The sequence below is a fragment of the Balaenoptera physalus genome, assembly GCF_965194825.1.
Source record: "Balaenoptera physalus genome assembly, chromosome: 2".
Lineage (NCBI taxonomy): Eukaryota > Metazoa > Chordata > Mammalia > Artiodactyla > Balaenopteridae > Balaenoptera > Balaenoptera physalus.
Window position 1 is genome coordinate 144,695,913 of NC_138883.1, and position 16,942 is coordinate 144,712,854.

Genomic DNA, 16,942 nt, shown 5'->3' on the forward strand with positions numbered 1-16,942 from the left:
AGAAATGGAGAAGGGGCGGGGGGTGGTGGAAATCACATCTTGAAATGATGGATTGCAGACAAAATCCAAGTTTAGGCCCTGGCTAGGAGAAACCACCGCCTGTCCAAGCCCCTGAGTGTGGGGTCATGACGCCTCAGCAGCGTGTGCTGCCTCTGTGTCCCCAAAGAGAAAGGGAGGCCAAGAAAAGTCTTCGTGCTAAAATGCGTGCCTGGGTCGTTCCCAGAAAACCCTTGGTTTTTAGGAAAATAGTATAGGAGCTTGTGACCTATGCTCAAGTATCTTCCCTACCCTGGGTAAGTTATCACTTGCTGAATTCTAAATGTAAAGACTAGAAGACAGAGTATCTTTTACATTTTTTTAATCAACTCATTTCTTTGTGAAGGTTTTCGTTTTCACTGCTGTTCTTAAAGAGGGCACCACTTTATATAATCACAACTGAGGGTTAATATGGACCAAACTGAGATGGACGTTAAGAATGTGGAAGGCTGAGATGAGTGAACAAATGTGGTTTCCAAATGTGTGCTACAGGCATTTCAGAGCGAGGCAAAATAAATCTCTCAAATGGCTTATATTAAGACATTCTAACTCCCTGTAGGTACAAAGAGACTTTTATAAATTCCTTCACACTTCTAAGGGGGCTTGGATATAATGTTTAGAGCCTAAGTCGTTCCCCTCATTGGAGTGAAATCTCTAGGATTACATTAGAAAATAAACATTTATTCAAAAGTAAAGTGTGAAGTGTGAAACTTAAAGAAGACGAGCACTCTGCAAATAGAAATAGATGTATTTTTAACCTAAATTTCCAAAGAGGAAATTAAAATTTCACACAGCAGTGTCAATGGTGATTGCTCAGTCAGCAGGTTATTTTTCACTTTTTGTCTTCTGTTCTTTCCACTTTTTTCTTGTTTTTTTTTTTTTCCCCTGCCACCAGCCCTCCCCCAATATCCATTTCTGTATATTATCAGTAGTGGTTCAGAGTCAGAGTTATAGACAAAGAGAAATAAACAAAAAACAGGAGTCCCATGTTGGAATTCAGACTCTGGCACTTATTCGCTGTGTGACTTTGGGAAGAGTTTCTTAACATCTCTGAACTGATTTCTACTTGTCCCTAAATGAAGTGATTGGACTTAATACATTCCAAGTTTCTTTGCCAGCTCTAAATTCTGTGGCTGCAATATTTATCTTTTCTGAGTACTCAGCATTCTTAAAAATTTGAAAAGTGCAGATTGAACATTTTTACATTTTCTGTATTTTAAAAAATATTATTAAAAATTAAAATGTGAACTGTGATTATTATTGTTGATCAGTAGCCATTGATGTGGGAAAGAGGAAGAGTCCTTGTTTTATTTCTCATCTCAAGGAACCTTTAGAGAGAAAGGTTTTCTCGTTGCAGGGAATGGTTTCCTGTAACTCTTCTAAATAGTCTGTAAAAAGAGTTTTTGAAAAGCCTGTAGGACATAATTTCTAACTTAGTTGTAGGAATTTTAATACTTCTTGGCTGAAATGGTTATATTGTCTCAAATGCATATTTTAAAATCTTAGTATATATTCTACAATGGTGTGCTTGGTCTTTAAGCTAAAATTTAAAATACCGTTATCTAAATAGTAATATATGTACTTACGTTTTAAAAAATAGCCAGCAGAAGTCAGTTTCCAGGGATTACAAACAGGGCAGCCATGCAGCACAATTCCAGAGGACTTTTCGTTTGAATCCTGGACTTGTTTGTGATACCTCCTGGACTTGTCGTGTGGGTGTGGCCTCAGGTGCAAACCCTAATGCCAGATCATGGGAATGAAAGATGAAGGAAAGTGTAAGAAAACAGTGCCAGGCCATTGAAAGATGTCTGACAACAGACCTCCAAGTCAGGAGCACCACAGGCAGAGGAGTCTGTAGCCACCTAGAGAACACTTGCCCTGTCCAAATAGCAGCTGCTTGTTGCCTGAGAATGTGGACCTAGGATAGCCAGCCTTTATGATTTTCCAAGAGAAGCCAGAAATCATATATTTATGTGTAATCTCCGTATTTTTAAAATATTGTCAACTAATCCACACTGTACAAAGCAAGGAGCAGGCCAAGCAAAACACCATCTGCAAGCTGATCCCCATGCCAGCGGCCAGGAAGCCACCTCTGATTAAGGCTGTCATTTGTCTTCCCTTTTTCCTTAGTTCAGAGTGGCAAAGGCCCACAAGCACTGGACCTGGCTGTAGTTGAGGAGTCACCTCCCAGGAAACTTTGTTAAATAAATGGGCTGTGGCTTCTGAGAAATCTGCAAAAGTCATCTCCGTACACAAGGGAAAGCTTTGTAAGGGGGTGGGCACAAACTTTACTAGTTAAACCCATCTCATATAACCTGTGTAAGTGGTGGAGGATTGGTATTAAGGTAAAAACAAATTACACATGCTTATTTTTATAGATTGTAATGATTAAGCTTGAGTTCCATTGACAAGTCATTTTAATAAATCACATCTCCTATGGATAAATACAGAGTTCTTATTTCTAGAAAGGTAGTTCATAGACTTTTACTAGACTTTACTTACTAGTTTACTACTTAACTGTCTTAGCTTGAGCTGCTATAATGAATACTAGACTGAGGGGCTTAAAACAACAAACATTTATTTCTCACAGTTCTGAAGTCTGGGAAGTTCAAGATCAAGGTGCCAGCAGATTCGGTGTCCGGTGAGGGCCCCCTTCCTGGTTTGCAGATGGCTGTCTTCTCGTTGTGTCTGTACACAGGGTGGCACTAACCCCATTCATGAGGGCTCCACCCTCATGACCTTGTCACCTCCCAAAGTCCCCACCTCCAAATACCACCACTTTGGGGATTAGGACTTCAACATCTGAATATTGGGGGGACACAAGCATTCAGTCCATAGCATTAACCATAGATGAATACTTAAAATTTTCAGGTAAGGAAATCAGGGCCCAGAGGTGACCTAACCCAGAGCTAGAACCCAGGGATCTGAAGTTTCTGTCCCATATGTTCTTACCAAATGGACAAAAATAGTACTTACAGATGTTGAACAAAATGGGTTTTGTGGTATTTATCTGAGTTATATACCAATGCTTTGTCTGGGTCAGCTCAAGGAAAAGTGTTAGCTTCAAAAAAATTTTTGCTACAAGAGCTTGAGATTTTAGATAGGAAAAAAAAAAAAAAAAGACACCTTTTGAAGGGAACTTGAACCAGATATGCTCGTTCTAATTCAAGAGAGATGGTGTCTAATATGTGGGCGTGGTGCCTGGCCCAGAGTGCACACTCGGTATTTGAGAATGAGTGTGAACCAGAAGTAGACTCGAAAGTTCCAAGTTAGTGTTTTTGCCCCAACACGTTAAGAGATGAACTTTCTAGTTAGATGGTACAGGTATAGTAAGTCTCAGGGTGACTGCCGATTCCACCTGTTCTCAGGTACCTTCCTCTCTGTTCCTTAGCTGCCCCTGGGTAGCAGAAGTCATGGAAATACCTCTGCATTCCAGACTTGAGACCAGGAAGTGAGCAGAAAACAAGCTCACCCAGCCAAGATAGGTGTCACCTGCCTTACTGTTAAGTGGGCTTTGGTGTCAGAGGAAGGGCCAAATCCCGGGTGTCACCTCTGGGTCAAAATTCTGTCATCAAAAGAACAGGACGTATCACCCCAACTGCATAGGGTTATTCTAAGGATTAAATTAGATCACGTAAATAAGAGGTGCTGGGCACGCGCGGTACTTGCTACAGAGCAAGAGCCCACGACACAGCAGCTGTTAATGTTACATAATTGGTTATCTGATTTCCCAGCCTACAGCAGACTGGAAGCAGCAGATTAGAAAGGCCTGGGGGACTGCTTTCGGAAGGCCCACTGTCGGCAGGAAAAAGTGACAGGTCGCAGCCTGACTACAAGGGAGGCAAGAGAAAAACTATAAAAAGCAGGAACAAAAACTCAAAAGGCACAGCCGTCTGGGGCATTTACTAAAAGACAAAGAGCCCTCCTCAGGTCAGTAGCTTCCGTAGACTCCATACCTTGTACCCTGATAGGCACTCATGCGGACAGCAGTTGTGTGAATTTTCCTTCTCTCTCCAGCCCCTTCCCCACCCCAACCCAAAAAATAGGAGTGGGGGTTGTAGCTTGCCTTTCAGTTGAGATGCTCTGACCAAATGCTTCCAGGTAATGAAATCCACAAAGTCAGGGCCAGCAGAGAAGAAGAGAGTACAGTGGGCTCCTTTGGTGATCTGGAAATTAGCCAAGTTCAAGTACAGCAAAAGAGCTGTGATTTTTAGCGCTACGGAGAGAAGGATGTCCCCTGCCCCACTGACCACTCCTACCTCCACCTTTATCTCCTTCAAAGTCAGGATGAGAAACACAGCCTTGGAGAACAGGCTCCCAGGTCCTGGCACGTGGCAGAGAGAGAGGGAGGGAGCACAGGAGACGGCCGGGCTGCGGAAACGCCAGCCTTATCTGATGCCACCTCCACTCTAGTGTCTCGTCCACCACCTGGAGCAGACACCTGTTTTTGTTTGGTTATTATTATTATTGTTTTCTGATTGAAGCCTGAGTTGCTCACTTTGAAGCAGCACAGAGAATAAGTACCTGAAGGACATCCCTCAAGTGATTGGCAGGGCGAGCTGGGACGTGGGCAGGCCTTCCAGGATCAGAGAAGGATTTAGGTGGAGGTTTCTCCTAAAGAGCATTCCTCACACATCCCCCAAAAACGTTGTCTTTATTTATAGATTATATGGATCTAATACTGAACTATGTTGTTATGTACATCAAAAAGACACACACACACAAAATTAAACAAGATGAAGAACTTAGTCACACTCCACACAGACATAACGTTGAGTGAAACAAACGAGACACCAAAGAGTGCATACTGTATGATTCCATTAACATAAAACTCAAAAAACAGACATAACTAATGTATAGCATTAGGAGTCAGGCTAGTGATTACCTTTGGGGAAGTACTGATTGGAGGAAAGACCATGACTGAGCTCTAAGATGCTACTAAAGTTTTATTTCTTGATCTTGATGCTAGCTGCACAGATGTTTCAGTTTGTGAAAATTCATTAAACTATACACTTATGATATGTGCACTTATCTGTATATATTAGACCTCATTAAAAAAGATTTAAAACAATATTTTTCTCAAAAAAATAAATAAATAAAGAGCATCCCAAGGCACGGGAACTCCCGGAGCCTGCCCAGCTGAGGACCCACAGGCTCTTTCCAACCTAGGTGATGGACCATCCCCTTGGCTGGGGTTGGCTCAGAAACTGAGTGGGCATAAACACACCAGCCAACAATTTTCAGAGTGGATGCATGCAGTGGCGATCAAGAACACAGACTCTGGACCTAGATGGAGGTCAGATCTCAGCCCTGCTGCTTAATTGCTTTAAACCTAGGTTTTTCCATCCATCAAATTGGGGGAAATAATGGTACCTCATCAAAGGGTTTCTCTGAGAATTAAATCTGCTAACAGGCACTAAGAATATTGTCCTGGCACATGGTGTTCACTGAAAAACGGAGGGTTAGTATTTCATCCCTATAGCTGACTGGGACTGCAGAATTAATTCACTGTGGGGCTATCACTACCAGAATAAAGTGTGCCCAGCAATTCTGTACACGTGAGTAGCCCTTGGCAGCAGGGAGTTTGGGAAACAAAAGGCGGGGTTGGGGGAAGGGCATCCAAAGAATTTTCCTGCTGTTAAAACAAGAGGGGGCCCAATATTGTTAGAAACCGGTCCACATTATTGCCAAGAGGGAAGTGAAATTTCTTTTAGGGTTTCCTGACCTATTGTGTGTTGCCAATGTAGTACTGACTGACCGGCCACCTTACAATTCTTGTGGTAGGGTCTCTCTCTTTTTTTTTTTTTTCCCCAAATGGGGTGGAACAGAGCTTGAATAATAAATATTTAACAGGGACACTCCCTTTTCGCTGTTAAAATAATCTTTGTTTTAATGCCTTAACAAGGAAGACTGGGTTGGGGTTTCGGCTGCCAGGAGTTCACGTGCACAGATTCTCAGCAGTTTCAGGTGCCAACTACCAAGCACGAGAAAGCATAGAGATGGAGGTGGTGGAGCAAGACGCCAGGGGAAAGGGGAGTGGGTGTTCAACAAAGATGGGGTGCTGGGTAGGACCCCTCCTTTATTACGGGAAGATCTGGGCAGAGGTGCGGCTTCCACTCAGGCACCTCACCCACGTTTGTGCCTAGTCCAGTTTGAAAAGGTCCCACTGAGGACATGTCACCTTTTCTGCCTGCACTTTTGGGTTCCATCCGTGGTGACACTGACTTGTCTTTTGTGGAGAGGGAAAATTCACACACCATCACGCAAGTGGGCACAAACTTTATTTCGTTTTAACTGAACTTGCTTACGAGCCTCCGTTTAGACTGATGGCGGAAACAACTTAATCTTTTTTCCATTTCTACTGTTGGCCAAAAAAAAAAAAAAAAAAAAAAATTTAATCTTTTTTCCATTTCTTCTAATGGTGGAAAAAAACGTAATCTTGCCATTTCAAGGTAACGCAGCCTCTTCCAATAGAAAGTGCAGACTATCCATTTATTGCTTTGTCAGTTCAGGATTTAAACCTAGTCATTCGGTTGAAATTTCCCGCAAGGACTATTGGTTTTCCTCCAAGGTTCTCTCCTACCTCCTTCACTACCCCGAGATGTTGCCTGGGTGCAGGGGGAGTTTAGGGAACATCACAGGGGCAAGTGGGGAAGCGTGTTGGAGTCTTAACTGCTTCCACAGCTGAGATAACTTGTCACTCCAGGTCCAGGCCTGGGTCCGGGGCCTGAGTCTCTGCCTTTGGGTTGCTGGATCTCTGCATTCGGAGCCTGTGTACCCACCCCCAGGCCATCTCTGGTCCAGCTGCCCCTGCAGCACTTCCTCACTTCCTGCCGGGACTTGACGTGTGTTCACAGTTCGTGGGGAGCCAAGGGTGGCCCCCTCAGAAGCCCTCTCTGTTTAATTATACCACCCACCATTTCCACTGTGCTCAGTGCCCCCAAGTCTAGAGCACTTTGGGGGCCTGCCTTCCCCCACGGTTCCAGTGGGAAGTGGGGCTAAGACCCCCCCACCCAGGGTGGAATCCAGGGAGCAGTTCAGCCTTCTTCCCTGCCCTCTTCTCTCACCAGGCCTCCTCCCTGACTCCAGAAAGAGCTCCTATCTCTTCTCTGGGTGGCAGGAAAGAGCCCCTCCCTCCCCACAGCTTGTAATACAAGCCTCTATGCTCTGGAGTTCTTCAAGCTCTGCTTCCTTGGAAGCAGAAGTCTCCCCGCCCCCCCGCTTCTCAAATCTCATAAAAGCCTACCTGGCTCTGGCATGAAAGCCTGAAAGCCTTGGCGTTCAGACCATTTCACAACTGAAATGGCATTATTTTGGAATTTACCAGCGAAACATTGATTGCTCGTGTGCAGGTTCCACCTTCTGCCTAAAGTAAGGGCGGCCATGGCTACTTGGGTTGAGGGCCCCAGACGGCAAAAACAACCCAGCGTGACAAATGCACTGGACGATATTGCAGGATATTGTCCTGCTGCGGGTGTAGTTCAGGACAGCCAGACCAGGCTCTGGTGGGTATGGATCTGCCTGGTGCCCACACTGTTGAGAACCGTGTTCAGTGGGTGGAGGGGACGCAGCGCAGAGATGGGGGGGGGGCCCGGTGCTCGTGTCTTATTACCTGAGTCAGGGAACTCCTGCCCAGGGGCTCTCCACTCAGGGGTCTCGGGAGAGATGCCATGTTTTGGGTTCATATGCTGATGGAGTGTGATGTGAGTGCTTGGTCACTTCCCAGCTCTTAGGAAATCAAAGTGGGCAGTGTGGCAATGGTCCCTCGCCTGGAATAAATGAAGTGAGAAGTGAGTGATGTGTCTTACCCCCGATCTGTTCAGTGCATGCGTGCAGGGGGTGCACATGTATGCACACATAGGTGGTGGTTGGGATAAGTGCATGCCTGCCATTTAGTATTTATTTTAGTCATTGCAGGTAGCTTACAAAGTAAATGGGAGGGGAAAAAAATATATATGTATATATACACACACACACACAATTAGCCCTGTAGTCAGTGTGATAGCCTGTGAAATTTCTTGGCAACCCTTAGCAGTGGCATAGATCACATAGGAGGTGACATCAGGAGGGTAGGTCATGGGCTGGGGTCTGGAGCCCTGGTGTCTCTTTCTGCCTTTGCCATTAGCTCTGGGGCCAGGCTGCTGTGACCTCTTCTTCAAAAAGAGGAGGGTTCACTGAAGACCACCAAAGACCCTTCTAGCATTGACATTTTGTATTCAGGGAAATGCTTCCCAAGACCACCATGTGCTTTGGTACCTGACTCCATCTCTGTTAAAAACTGACAGTGGGAGAAATGATAAAAGAATACTAATCATTTTAATAGACCACATGGAAACAGTTATTCATTAATAAAATTGACTTTGACTCAGAGGCTTGAATTGCCGCAGGGTTTCAGTGCCCAGCTCCCAGCCCCGCTGCCCACCCAGATAGGAGCTGTATTTCCAAAGGAAAATGGAAAGTTCTGCTTGGAAACGCACGATTCCCTAATGTTTTGAGATCATTGAAGGTTATTCTGTTCATATTCAAGATCATGAACTGGGCCCCCTATTTAAATCCTTCTACTTCCCAATTACCATCATTATGACAAGAGGAATATACAGACTTGGGGTGGGATGGGGGCGTCTGTCATGGAAGGAGCCATCTACATGCTAGAAACGTCAGGTAGATTCTAGAGATAATAGTGCAGGGGACCCAGATTTTAAAATGCTGACCTACCTGGAAGCACCACCTGGGAAGGAGTTTCCCACCTGCAGAGGAAGAAGAACCTCCCCCCCCCGCCAACCCGCCACCACGTTCTTCCCTTTCCCCACGAGCTCCTTGACACTCCCAGGCTCTGGTCAAAGGAAATGGAGGGAAAGAGGGCCATGAGTCTGGTGGTTCGCAACCTCCTTTGGAAATTGGAAACACCTGAGAAATTTTTAAAATTCCCCCTTGTCTGGGTCCCATTGCCAGAGCTACTGATTTAATTGGTCTGGGGTCAGCCTGGGCAGTGGGTGTTTTAATGTGCTGCCAGGTTGAGAACCACTGCAGCAGGAAGGCAGTAGGTGGGAAACGCTCCTTATGCCAGCAGGGGGTTGGCTCTCACTCCCACGTGGGGCGGACAGCATGCGCAGAAGTTTAGCAGTGGGGTGGCACGGAGGGAGGACTGCCCCCAGAGAAAGGGGTGCTGCACGGTGAATTTGCTGCCACCTCCCGGCCCCTCCCCAGGACAGAGGGGCTCCTCATTTGACCAACCCAAATCTATCTTCTCTCTTTACTTGGATGGAAAAGACTTGGTGAGGAAGGAACACAATCTCTAGTAGAACTTGTTTCAACTCTCAGGTGAAGTCTGGACAGGGAGAGAAATAAGAATGCTTCATAATAATAGAAAAAGGAAATAGAAATGGAAAACATAGGATGGCAGAGGTCACACATGCAGATATTTCAATCATGGGAAAGGATTAAGCCCTCTTCTTAAAGGCCAAAACCCGTGAAACTGGCCTGGTCTGGCTCTGGGGTGCTGCCTTCCCCGCTTTGCAGACCTCACTCTGCTCGGGTGATGTAAAGAGGAACAAGGTGTCTGCTCTTGTGGTGTGCAGGCTTCCCTGGTCTCCTCCTGGATGGCCTGTTCCGTACACTGGTGGTGGCCTCTGTCCATGTGGTGGCCTCATGTGGATGGAGTGTGTGGTTTTCCTGGGGTGGGGTTCAGCCTCCTTCTACCTCCATCTTGACTGGGACAATCAGGTCTCCCTCTGAACTCACCAGTGGTCCTTGCCCTCCACCCCCTCTGCGAGGGGCATCACCTCACTTGGCCAGGGCAGCCCCTCAGCTCCTGCCCATGCTCTCACCTTTGGCTCCTCTGCATGGAACCATGGGAACCACTGAGGCCACATGTCCCCTTTAGGATCTGTAGGGAACTGGACTGGGGTGACCATATGTCCTTCCCAGACACACTAAGCCACTATCATAAGCTATCCTAGAAAGCCTTCTGTCTTCAGAAATCCATAGGCCTAGATAATTAGGGGCATTTTAAAATCAAGTCTTCAAGTTTGAATGTTTTAGAGAATAGAGAAAAGAATTTATTTTATAAACACTCTTATACCAAAACATGACCAGAATATAAAAAGGAAGTAATTTCATTTTAAAATACAGAGGTAAAAATCTAAAATAGTAACAAACCCAGTCTAGACGTAGGATAAATGTACAACACATAAACAAGTGTGGTTTCCTCAAGGCATGCAATGGTCATTCATTTAAAAATAATCTTGTAACATTAATCTTATTATTACTCCAAAAATATGATCCAGTTAAAGTCAAGATGAGGGTAACTCAATACATTGCTACTAAAATTTACCTGGTTGAATGATTTTGTGGGAATAGGAAATTTTTAAATATAGGCATACCTTGTTTTATTGCGCTTTGCAGATATTGCATTCTTTACAAATTGAAGGTTTGTGGCAACCCTGTATCGAGCAAGTCTATGGACACCATTTTTCCAATAGTGTTTGCTCACTTTGTGTCTCTGTGTTACATTTGGGTAATTCTCACAATAATTCAAACTTTTTCATTATTATTGTATTTTTTGTGGTGATGTGTGATGTGTGATCTTTGATGTTATTATTGTAATTCTTTTGGGGGGGGACACAAATTGTGCCCATATAAGGTGATGAACTTGAAAAACGTCTGTGCTCTGACTGCTCCACCAACCTGCCATTCCCCCATCTCTCTCCTTCTCCTCAGCCTCCCTATTCCCCAAGACACAACAATATTGAAGTTAGGCCAATTAAGAACCCTACAATCGCCTCTGAGTGTTCAAGTGAAAGGAAGGGTCACACGTCTCACTTTAAATCAAAAGCTAGAAATGCTTAAGCTTAGTGAGGAAGGCATGTCGAAAGCCAGAATAGGTGAAAATCTAGGCCTCTTGCACCAAACAGTAGCCAAGATGTGAATGCAAAGGAAAAGTTCTTGAAGGAAATTAAAAGTGCTACTCCAGTGAACACACAAATGATAAGAAAGTGAAACAGCTTTATTGCTGATATGGAGAAAGTTTCAGTGATCTGGATAGAAGATCAAACCAGCCACAACATTCCCTTAAGCCAAAGCCTAATCCAGAGCAAGGTCCTAACTCTTTTCAATTCTATGAAGGCTGAGGTGAGGAGGCTGCAGAAGAAAAGTCTGAAGCTAGCAGAAGTTGTTCATGAGGTTTAAGGAAAGAAGCCACCTCCGTGATGTAAAAGTGCAAGGGGAAGCAGCAAGTGCTGATGTAGAAGCTGCAGCAGGTTATCCAGAAGATCAAGCTAACATCATTAATGAAGGTGGTTACACTAAACAGCAGATCTTCAATGTAGATGAAATGGCCTTCTATCGGAAGGTGCCATCTAGGACTTTCATAGCTAGAGAGGAGAAGTCAATGCCTGGCTTCAAAGGACAGGTTGACTCTACTGGTAGGGGCTAATGCTGCTGCTGACTTTCAGTTGAAGCCAGAGCTCACTTACCATTCTGAAAATCTTAAATCCCTTCAGAATTATACTAAATCTACTCTGCCTGTGCTCTAGAAATGGAACAGCAAAGCCTGGATGACAGCACTTCTGTTTACAACATGGTTGACTGAATATTTTAAGCCCACTGTTGAGACCCACTGCTCAGAATAAATGATTCCTTTCAAAATATTACTGTTCATTGACAATGCACCCAGTCACTCAAGAGCTCTAATGGAGACGTACAATGAGATCAGTGTTGTTATCATGCCTGCTAACACAACATCCATTCTGCAGCTCATCGATCAAGGCGTAATTTAGACTTTCAAGTTTATTATTTAAGAATACATTTTGTAAGACTATAGCCGCCACAGATAGTGATTCCTCTGATGGATCTGGGCAAAGTAAATTGAAACCTGGGAGGGATTCATCATTCTAGATGCCATTAAGAACATTCATGATTCATGGGAAGAGGTCAAAATATCAACATTATCAGAAGAAGTTGATTCCAACTCTCACGGATGACTTTGAGGGGGTCAAAGACTTCAGAGGAGGAAGTAATTGCAGATGTGGTGGAAATAACAAGAAGACTAGAATTAGAAGTGGAGCCTGAAGATGTGACTGAATTGCTGCAATCTCATGATAAAACTTGAACAGATGAGGAGTTGCTTCTTATGGATGAGCAAAGAAAGTGGTTTCTGGTTTCTTGAGATGGAATCTACTCCTGATGAAGATGCTGTGAAGATTGTTGACATGACAACAAAAGATTTAGAATATTACATACACTTAGTTGATAAAGCAGCAGCAGAGTTTGAGAGGATTGACTCCAATTTTGACAGAAGTTCTACTGTGGGTAAAATGCTATCCAATAGCGTTGCCTGCTACAGAGAAAACATTTGTGAAAGGCAGAGTCAACCGATGCAGCAAACTTCACTGTTGTCTTCTTTTAAGAAGTTGTCACAGCCTCCCAGCCTTCAGCAGCCGCCACCCTGACCAGTCAGCAGCCAGCAACATCGAGGCAGGACCCTCCACCAGCGAAAAGATTCGGACTCGCTGAAGGCTCGGGTGATGGTTAGCATTTTTTAGCAATAAAGTATTTTTAAATTAAGGTATACACATTGTTTTTTTAGACAAAATGCTACTGCACACTTAACAGACTACAGTTTAGTGTAAACATAACTTTTGTATGCACTGGGAAACCAAAAAATTTGGGTGACTTGCTTTATTGAGATGTTTGCTTTATTGTGGTGGTCTGGAACCAAACCTGCAATATCTCCAACGTCTGCCTGTAGAAGAGTAATAATGAGGAACTTGCTTTACTAATTAGTAACCTTTACTTCAAAGCTACGATATTTAAAGTAGTGTGGTACAGTTACTGAAACGGATCAGTGGAGCAAAGTAGAAGATCCTAAAATAGATCCAAGTGCACATGATAATTAAATGTATGATATTGATAAAGATAAAAGTAGCATTTGAAATCAGTGGAGAAGAATGGGTTATTTAGTAAATCGTGTTGCGATAACTGCTTAAACATTATTAAAAGCAAATAATACCTTTATTTGCAAAAATCCAAACGGGTTGAAAGAAAACATTTTCACATTAAAAATTAATTTAAAAAAATTACTCGGATAAATTTAGTTGAATATTCATATATAATTGTAGAAGGGAAATCATGAATGAAAAGTTTCATCAGTTTGACTGCTTATGTTGTGTAAAATTTCTGCATGTATGCCAAAACAAAAGAGAAACCCCCATCCCTGCCCCATCCCCAGTGCACATTCCAAAAACAAAGTATAAGAAAAAAAAGAAACAGATAATAAGCTGGGAATACTGCTTGTATCAAACATGACAGATATAAGGTTAATATTTATAGTATAAAAGTGTATAATATATTAGGGGCTCCTAGTACTTTTAAGACAAAAAAATCATAGAAAAAATACATTGATAGTAAATTTTGAAAGTCTTGGGAAAATTTATGTCTATGAACAGCCAATTTCCTTCTAGACGTTTACCCTCAGGAATTAAATGTACATATTTGTAAATACACATAAATTAGGATATTTTTCAAAGACTTATCAATGAAAGCCAAGAGAAAACAAACAGGAAAATGAAAAGGAAGGAATGGAGAAGGGAAGAGAGAGAAAGGAAGGAAGAAAGAAAGGAAAGAAGGAAGGAGGGAAGGATGGGAGGAAAGGGAAGAAAGGAAGACCTTTAAATATCCTATAATAGGAGATCGGTTAAAGAAATTATGTTATACTGATAACAGTTGACAACTGGTCAGTAATTAAAAGTAACCTGGAAAGATGTTCACAGTAATATATATAGGAATTCTTTTATGAAAACAGCTATATGTAAATACATACACAAACATATTCTTAAAGATATCTGGAAGCTTCTATGCCATAATGTTAATTTAACATTGGTTACCTCTTCATTAGTGGTTTACAGGTAACTTTTCTCAATTTTGCATGTCTTTTCTCTCTTTTTACCATGTTTAGTTTTAGTTTTGAAATTAAAAAACAATTATTTAAAAAATGTTATTCTGAGAACTTCTGGCTTAGTACAACAATCCCAAGACTGCAGTCTAGTCTGTAGAGATTCTCCTCATCCCTCTCCAGTCTCACACCCTGCCATGTTCCAGCTCCTGGTCACCAGCTCTAGGAAAATGTCCCTGACCACCCAGGCCTTTCCTGCTTCCTTCTTCTCTGAGCTGTAGGTGATACAGTACCTCATCTTTGTTTTTTAAATGTTTCCCATGTGTTTTCCAGTCTCCAGAAAGAAACTATGAGCTCCCTGAGGGCAGGGGTTGGGCCTTGTAATTCTGCACCTCCCTTGGGCTCCAGGCAGAGCTGAGTAGCTGCTTCAAGGACAGGGGCTGGGCCTGAATTCTCTGGCTGGGAGAACTGATGAGAAAAGCCGTGGGCCCAGGAGGTCATCTAGGGCAGCTGGGAGAGCTGAGGAGGGCAGAGGCCACAAGTACAGCACTTGTGAGGTGGGTTGAGCCGGGCTTGTCCTGGGAAGGAAGGCAGGGGCCTGCTGTCGTGGTCTCTGCAACTCTCCACCTTTGCAATGCTCCCTGGGTGATTTGTCATGTTAACTTGTGCTTTTTGTCTCCATGTGATGCGGACAGGTTCTCACGTTCCCATGGACCAGCCCTGCTGTCGTGGTCTCTATGAGTTTGAGCCAGAAAACCAAGGAGAACTAGGATTTAAAGAAGGGGATATCATTACATTAACCAGTCAGATAGATGAAAACTGGTACGAAGGAGTGCTCCACGGGGAATCTGGATTCTTCCCCATTAATTACGTGGAAGTGATTGTGCCTTTACCTCAGTAAATGTGTAACTCAAACTTTGGACGTACTTTCATAACGGAAATGAATTCACACCAGTGTTCTCTCAGTGTGGTGTTCTGTGGCATTCTTGCTCTTTGACCAGCTTAATGACTTTTGTATGTGTGTTCTCTTTATAATGTATTTTGTATCCATTTAATTTGTATAAATGATTTTCTTGTCTTAGCTACATGAAAATACCATTTTCTTTTTTTGCTGACTGTCCTAAAAGTCATTGGTTAAATAAATGTATGTGCTTCTTGTTGCTAAAAATAAAGGGCACCCATTGCAGTTTTGTTAGTGAATTGCCCATATTCCTCAAGCTGTGATGGAATGCGACACTTGAAACTAAGAACTGCTAAATATTTTGTTTCCTGACATTACTGATGGCATCCGGTCTTTTCCCTTCATGGTGTTTTAGCTGACTTGTGAATAGCCCAATAAACATGACACACTGTGTTGGCAAAAAGGCCTTGATTATTCTTAATGTTGAATTGATTTTTAAGCACAGTCATGCACAGCTGCAAACTCCTCCTGTGCCCACTCTGACTCGGGGTCCAGCTTGTGACTTGTTTGGCCTGTGGGATCGTGGCAGGCTGGATACAAACGGAAACTTGAAACAGCGCTCAGCCTTCCCACCTGTGCTCTTGCACCTGCATCTTCACCAGGAGAACATGCCCAAGCTAGCCTACCGGAGAGAGACATGGACCAGAACTGAGTTACCCTAGCCAACCTCCAGACCTGTGGGCAAAGGTGAGGAAGCAGGGACACTAATCTACTACAGTTCTAAATATAAATAAGTACTAGATATTCTTAAATGGATCAAGTTGATTTATGTGGCTTCCTCTTCCTTGAGGATATGTTCTTCTGAGATTTCTCCATCCCTCAAACTAATGGACTCCTGAGAGGCACATCTTTCAATTCAATAGGTATTGCCAGGTGTATTTGACCCTTAGCATGGACACTGCTTAGCTTCAAGCTGGGATCCCATCCTCACTTCTGCCTACTCCTCATCTCTTGTTTTGCTATAGAGGCAAGTGGAGTGAGTCCCAGGAGACTCACCTGGTGTCTGTCCTTATGAGATCACGGCTGGCCATGTGCCTGGTCTAGGTCCCAGTGGATAACTGGGTTTTGTTCAAATCTCCCCTTGGGGGTACTGAGCAAGGCCAGCTTGAGATCTGGCCTTTGGGCGGCACCAAGGGTTGGTCTCAATGGGCTGACAAGGGAAATGTGATCCTACTCAGTGTAAGTAAAAGTACAAAGAGCAGGAAGGGGGAATAAAAAGCCAAGTCTGTAAGAAATAACAAGAGATCAGCGAAGGAGATCAAATACTAACCTCAAGGCCAAGTCTAGAGGGCCGAAATAGGAGCATTAGAGAGATGTCAGAACATAGAATCAAGGGAGTATTCGAGGGCAAGTCCTAATGAAGTGTGTCCAGTAGAAAGGTGCATGGGGAATTATCTGCCTGGAAGAGGCCCCCAACTCAAGCCAAGTTCCATTGACATAAAGGTTCTTCTCTGCCTCAGAGGTAAACCGTGGGGAGGGGGCTAAGAATCAAAGTGGATGTTATGGCTCCTTTAGGAAAACTTGTTCCAGTTCCTGGGATTGTCCTGGGACCAAGGGTTCTTGGGGACATTCCTTTGGACTTGGAGTAATTCAGGCTTAAAGTGTTCCTCTCAGGAGCCACTTTCATTTCCCACCCCACGAGCAGGAAGAATCAGTTATGTTCACCTCCATGGAGGTGGAAGAAAGACCACCTTCCTGGGCCAGCTGTGTCATTTGCTTTACGTGCATTTTCTAGTTTAATCTTCATTAAAAACACTAAGGCAAGTTGCAATGTTCCTATTTTCAGGTGAAGAAATTGAGACTTAGAGAAGGCAAGTGACTTGCTGCTGAATGAGTATCACAGAGCTCAACTCTAAAGGCCATGCTATTTCTGTACCTGTCAGATTGATCTTTTAGCGTGTCTGCCCCACATATAACTTCTACTTCACCCACTGTGGAGGGACCCATCGGCCACCCTGAACATTGTGACCCTATCCACTGGCCACAGTTGATTGGACCAGGGATGTGCATCCACTGTTTCTTTTTCAGTAGTGGTAACTGGAACCCATTTGCTA

General features: G+C 43.6%; 1 protein-coding gene and 1 long non-coding RNA gene across 9 annotated transcripts in view; one reads left to right on the plus strand and one right to left on the minus strand.

Moving 5' to 3' along the window:
- Positions 1–16,942, plus strand: part of LOC309654491 (endophilin-A3) — a 661,335-nt gene that overhangs the window by 258,726 nt on the left and 385,667 nt on the right. For 7 of the 8 annotated variants that reach the window (XM_082448502.1, XM_082448513.1, XM_082448512.1 and 4 more), the window contains one exon: positions 14,623–15,113. The exons of the other annotated variant lie outside the window; for it this stretch is intronic. In XM_082448502.1, the coding sequence (XP_082304628.1) occupies positions 14,623–14,828 (206 nt within the window). In that variant the 3' untranslated portion in view covers positions 14,829–15,113. Of the gene's footprint in view, positions 1–14,622; positions 15,114–16,942 lie in introns of those variants that run through there. 8 annotated transcript variants of the gene reach the window in all.
- The window catches only part of LOC309654607, a 535,162-nt gene that overhangs the window by 220,433 nt on the left and 297,787 nt on the right, over positions 1–16,942 (minus strand). The window lies entirely within an intron of this gene.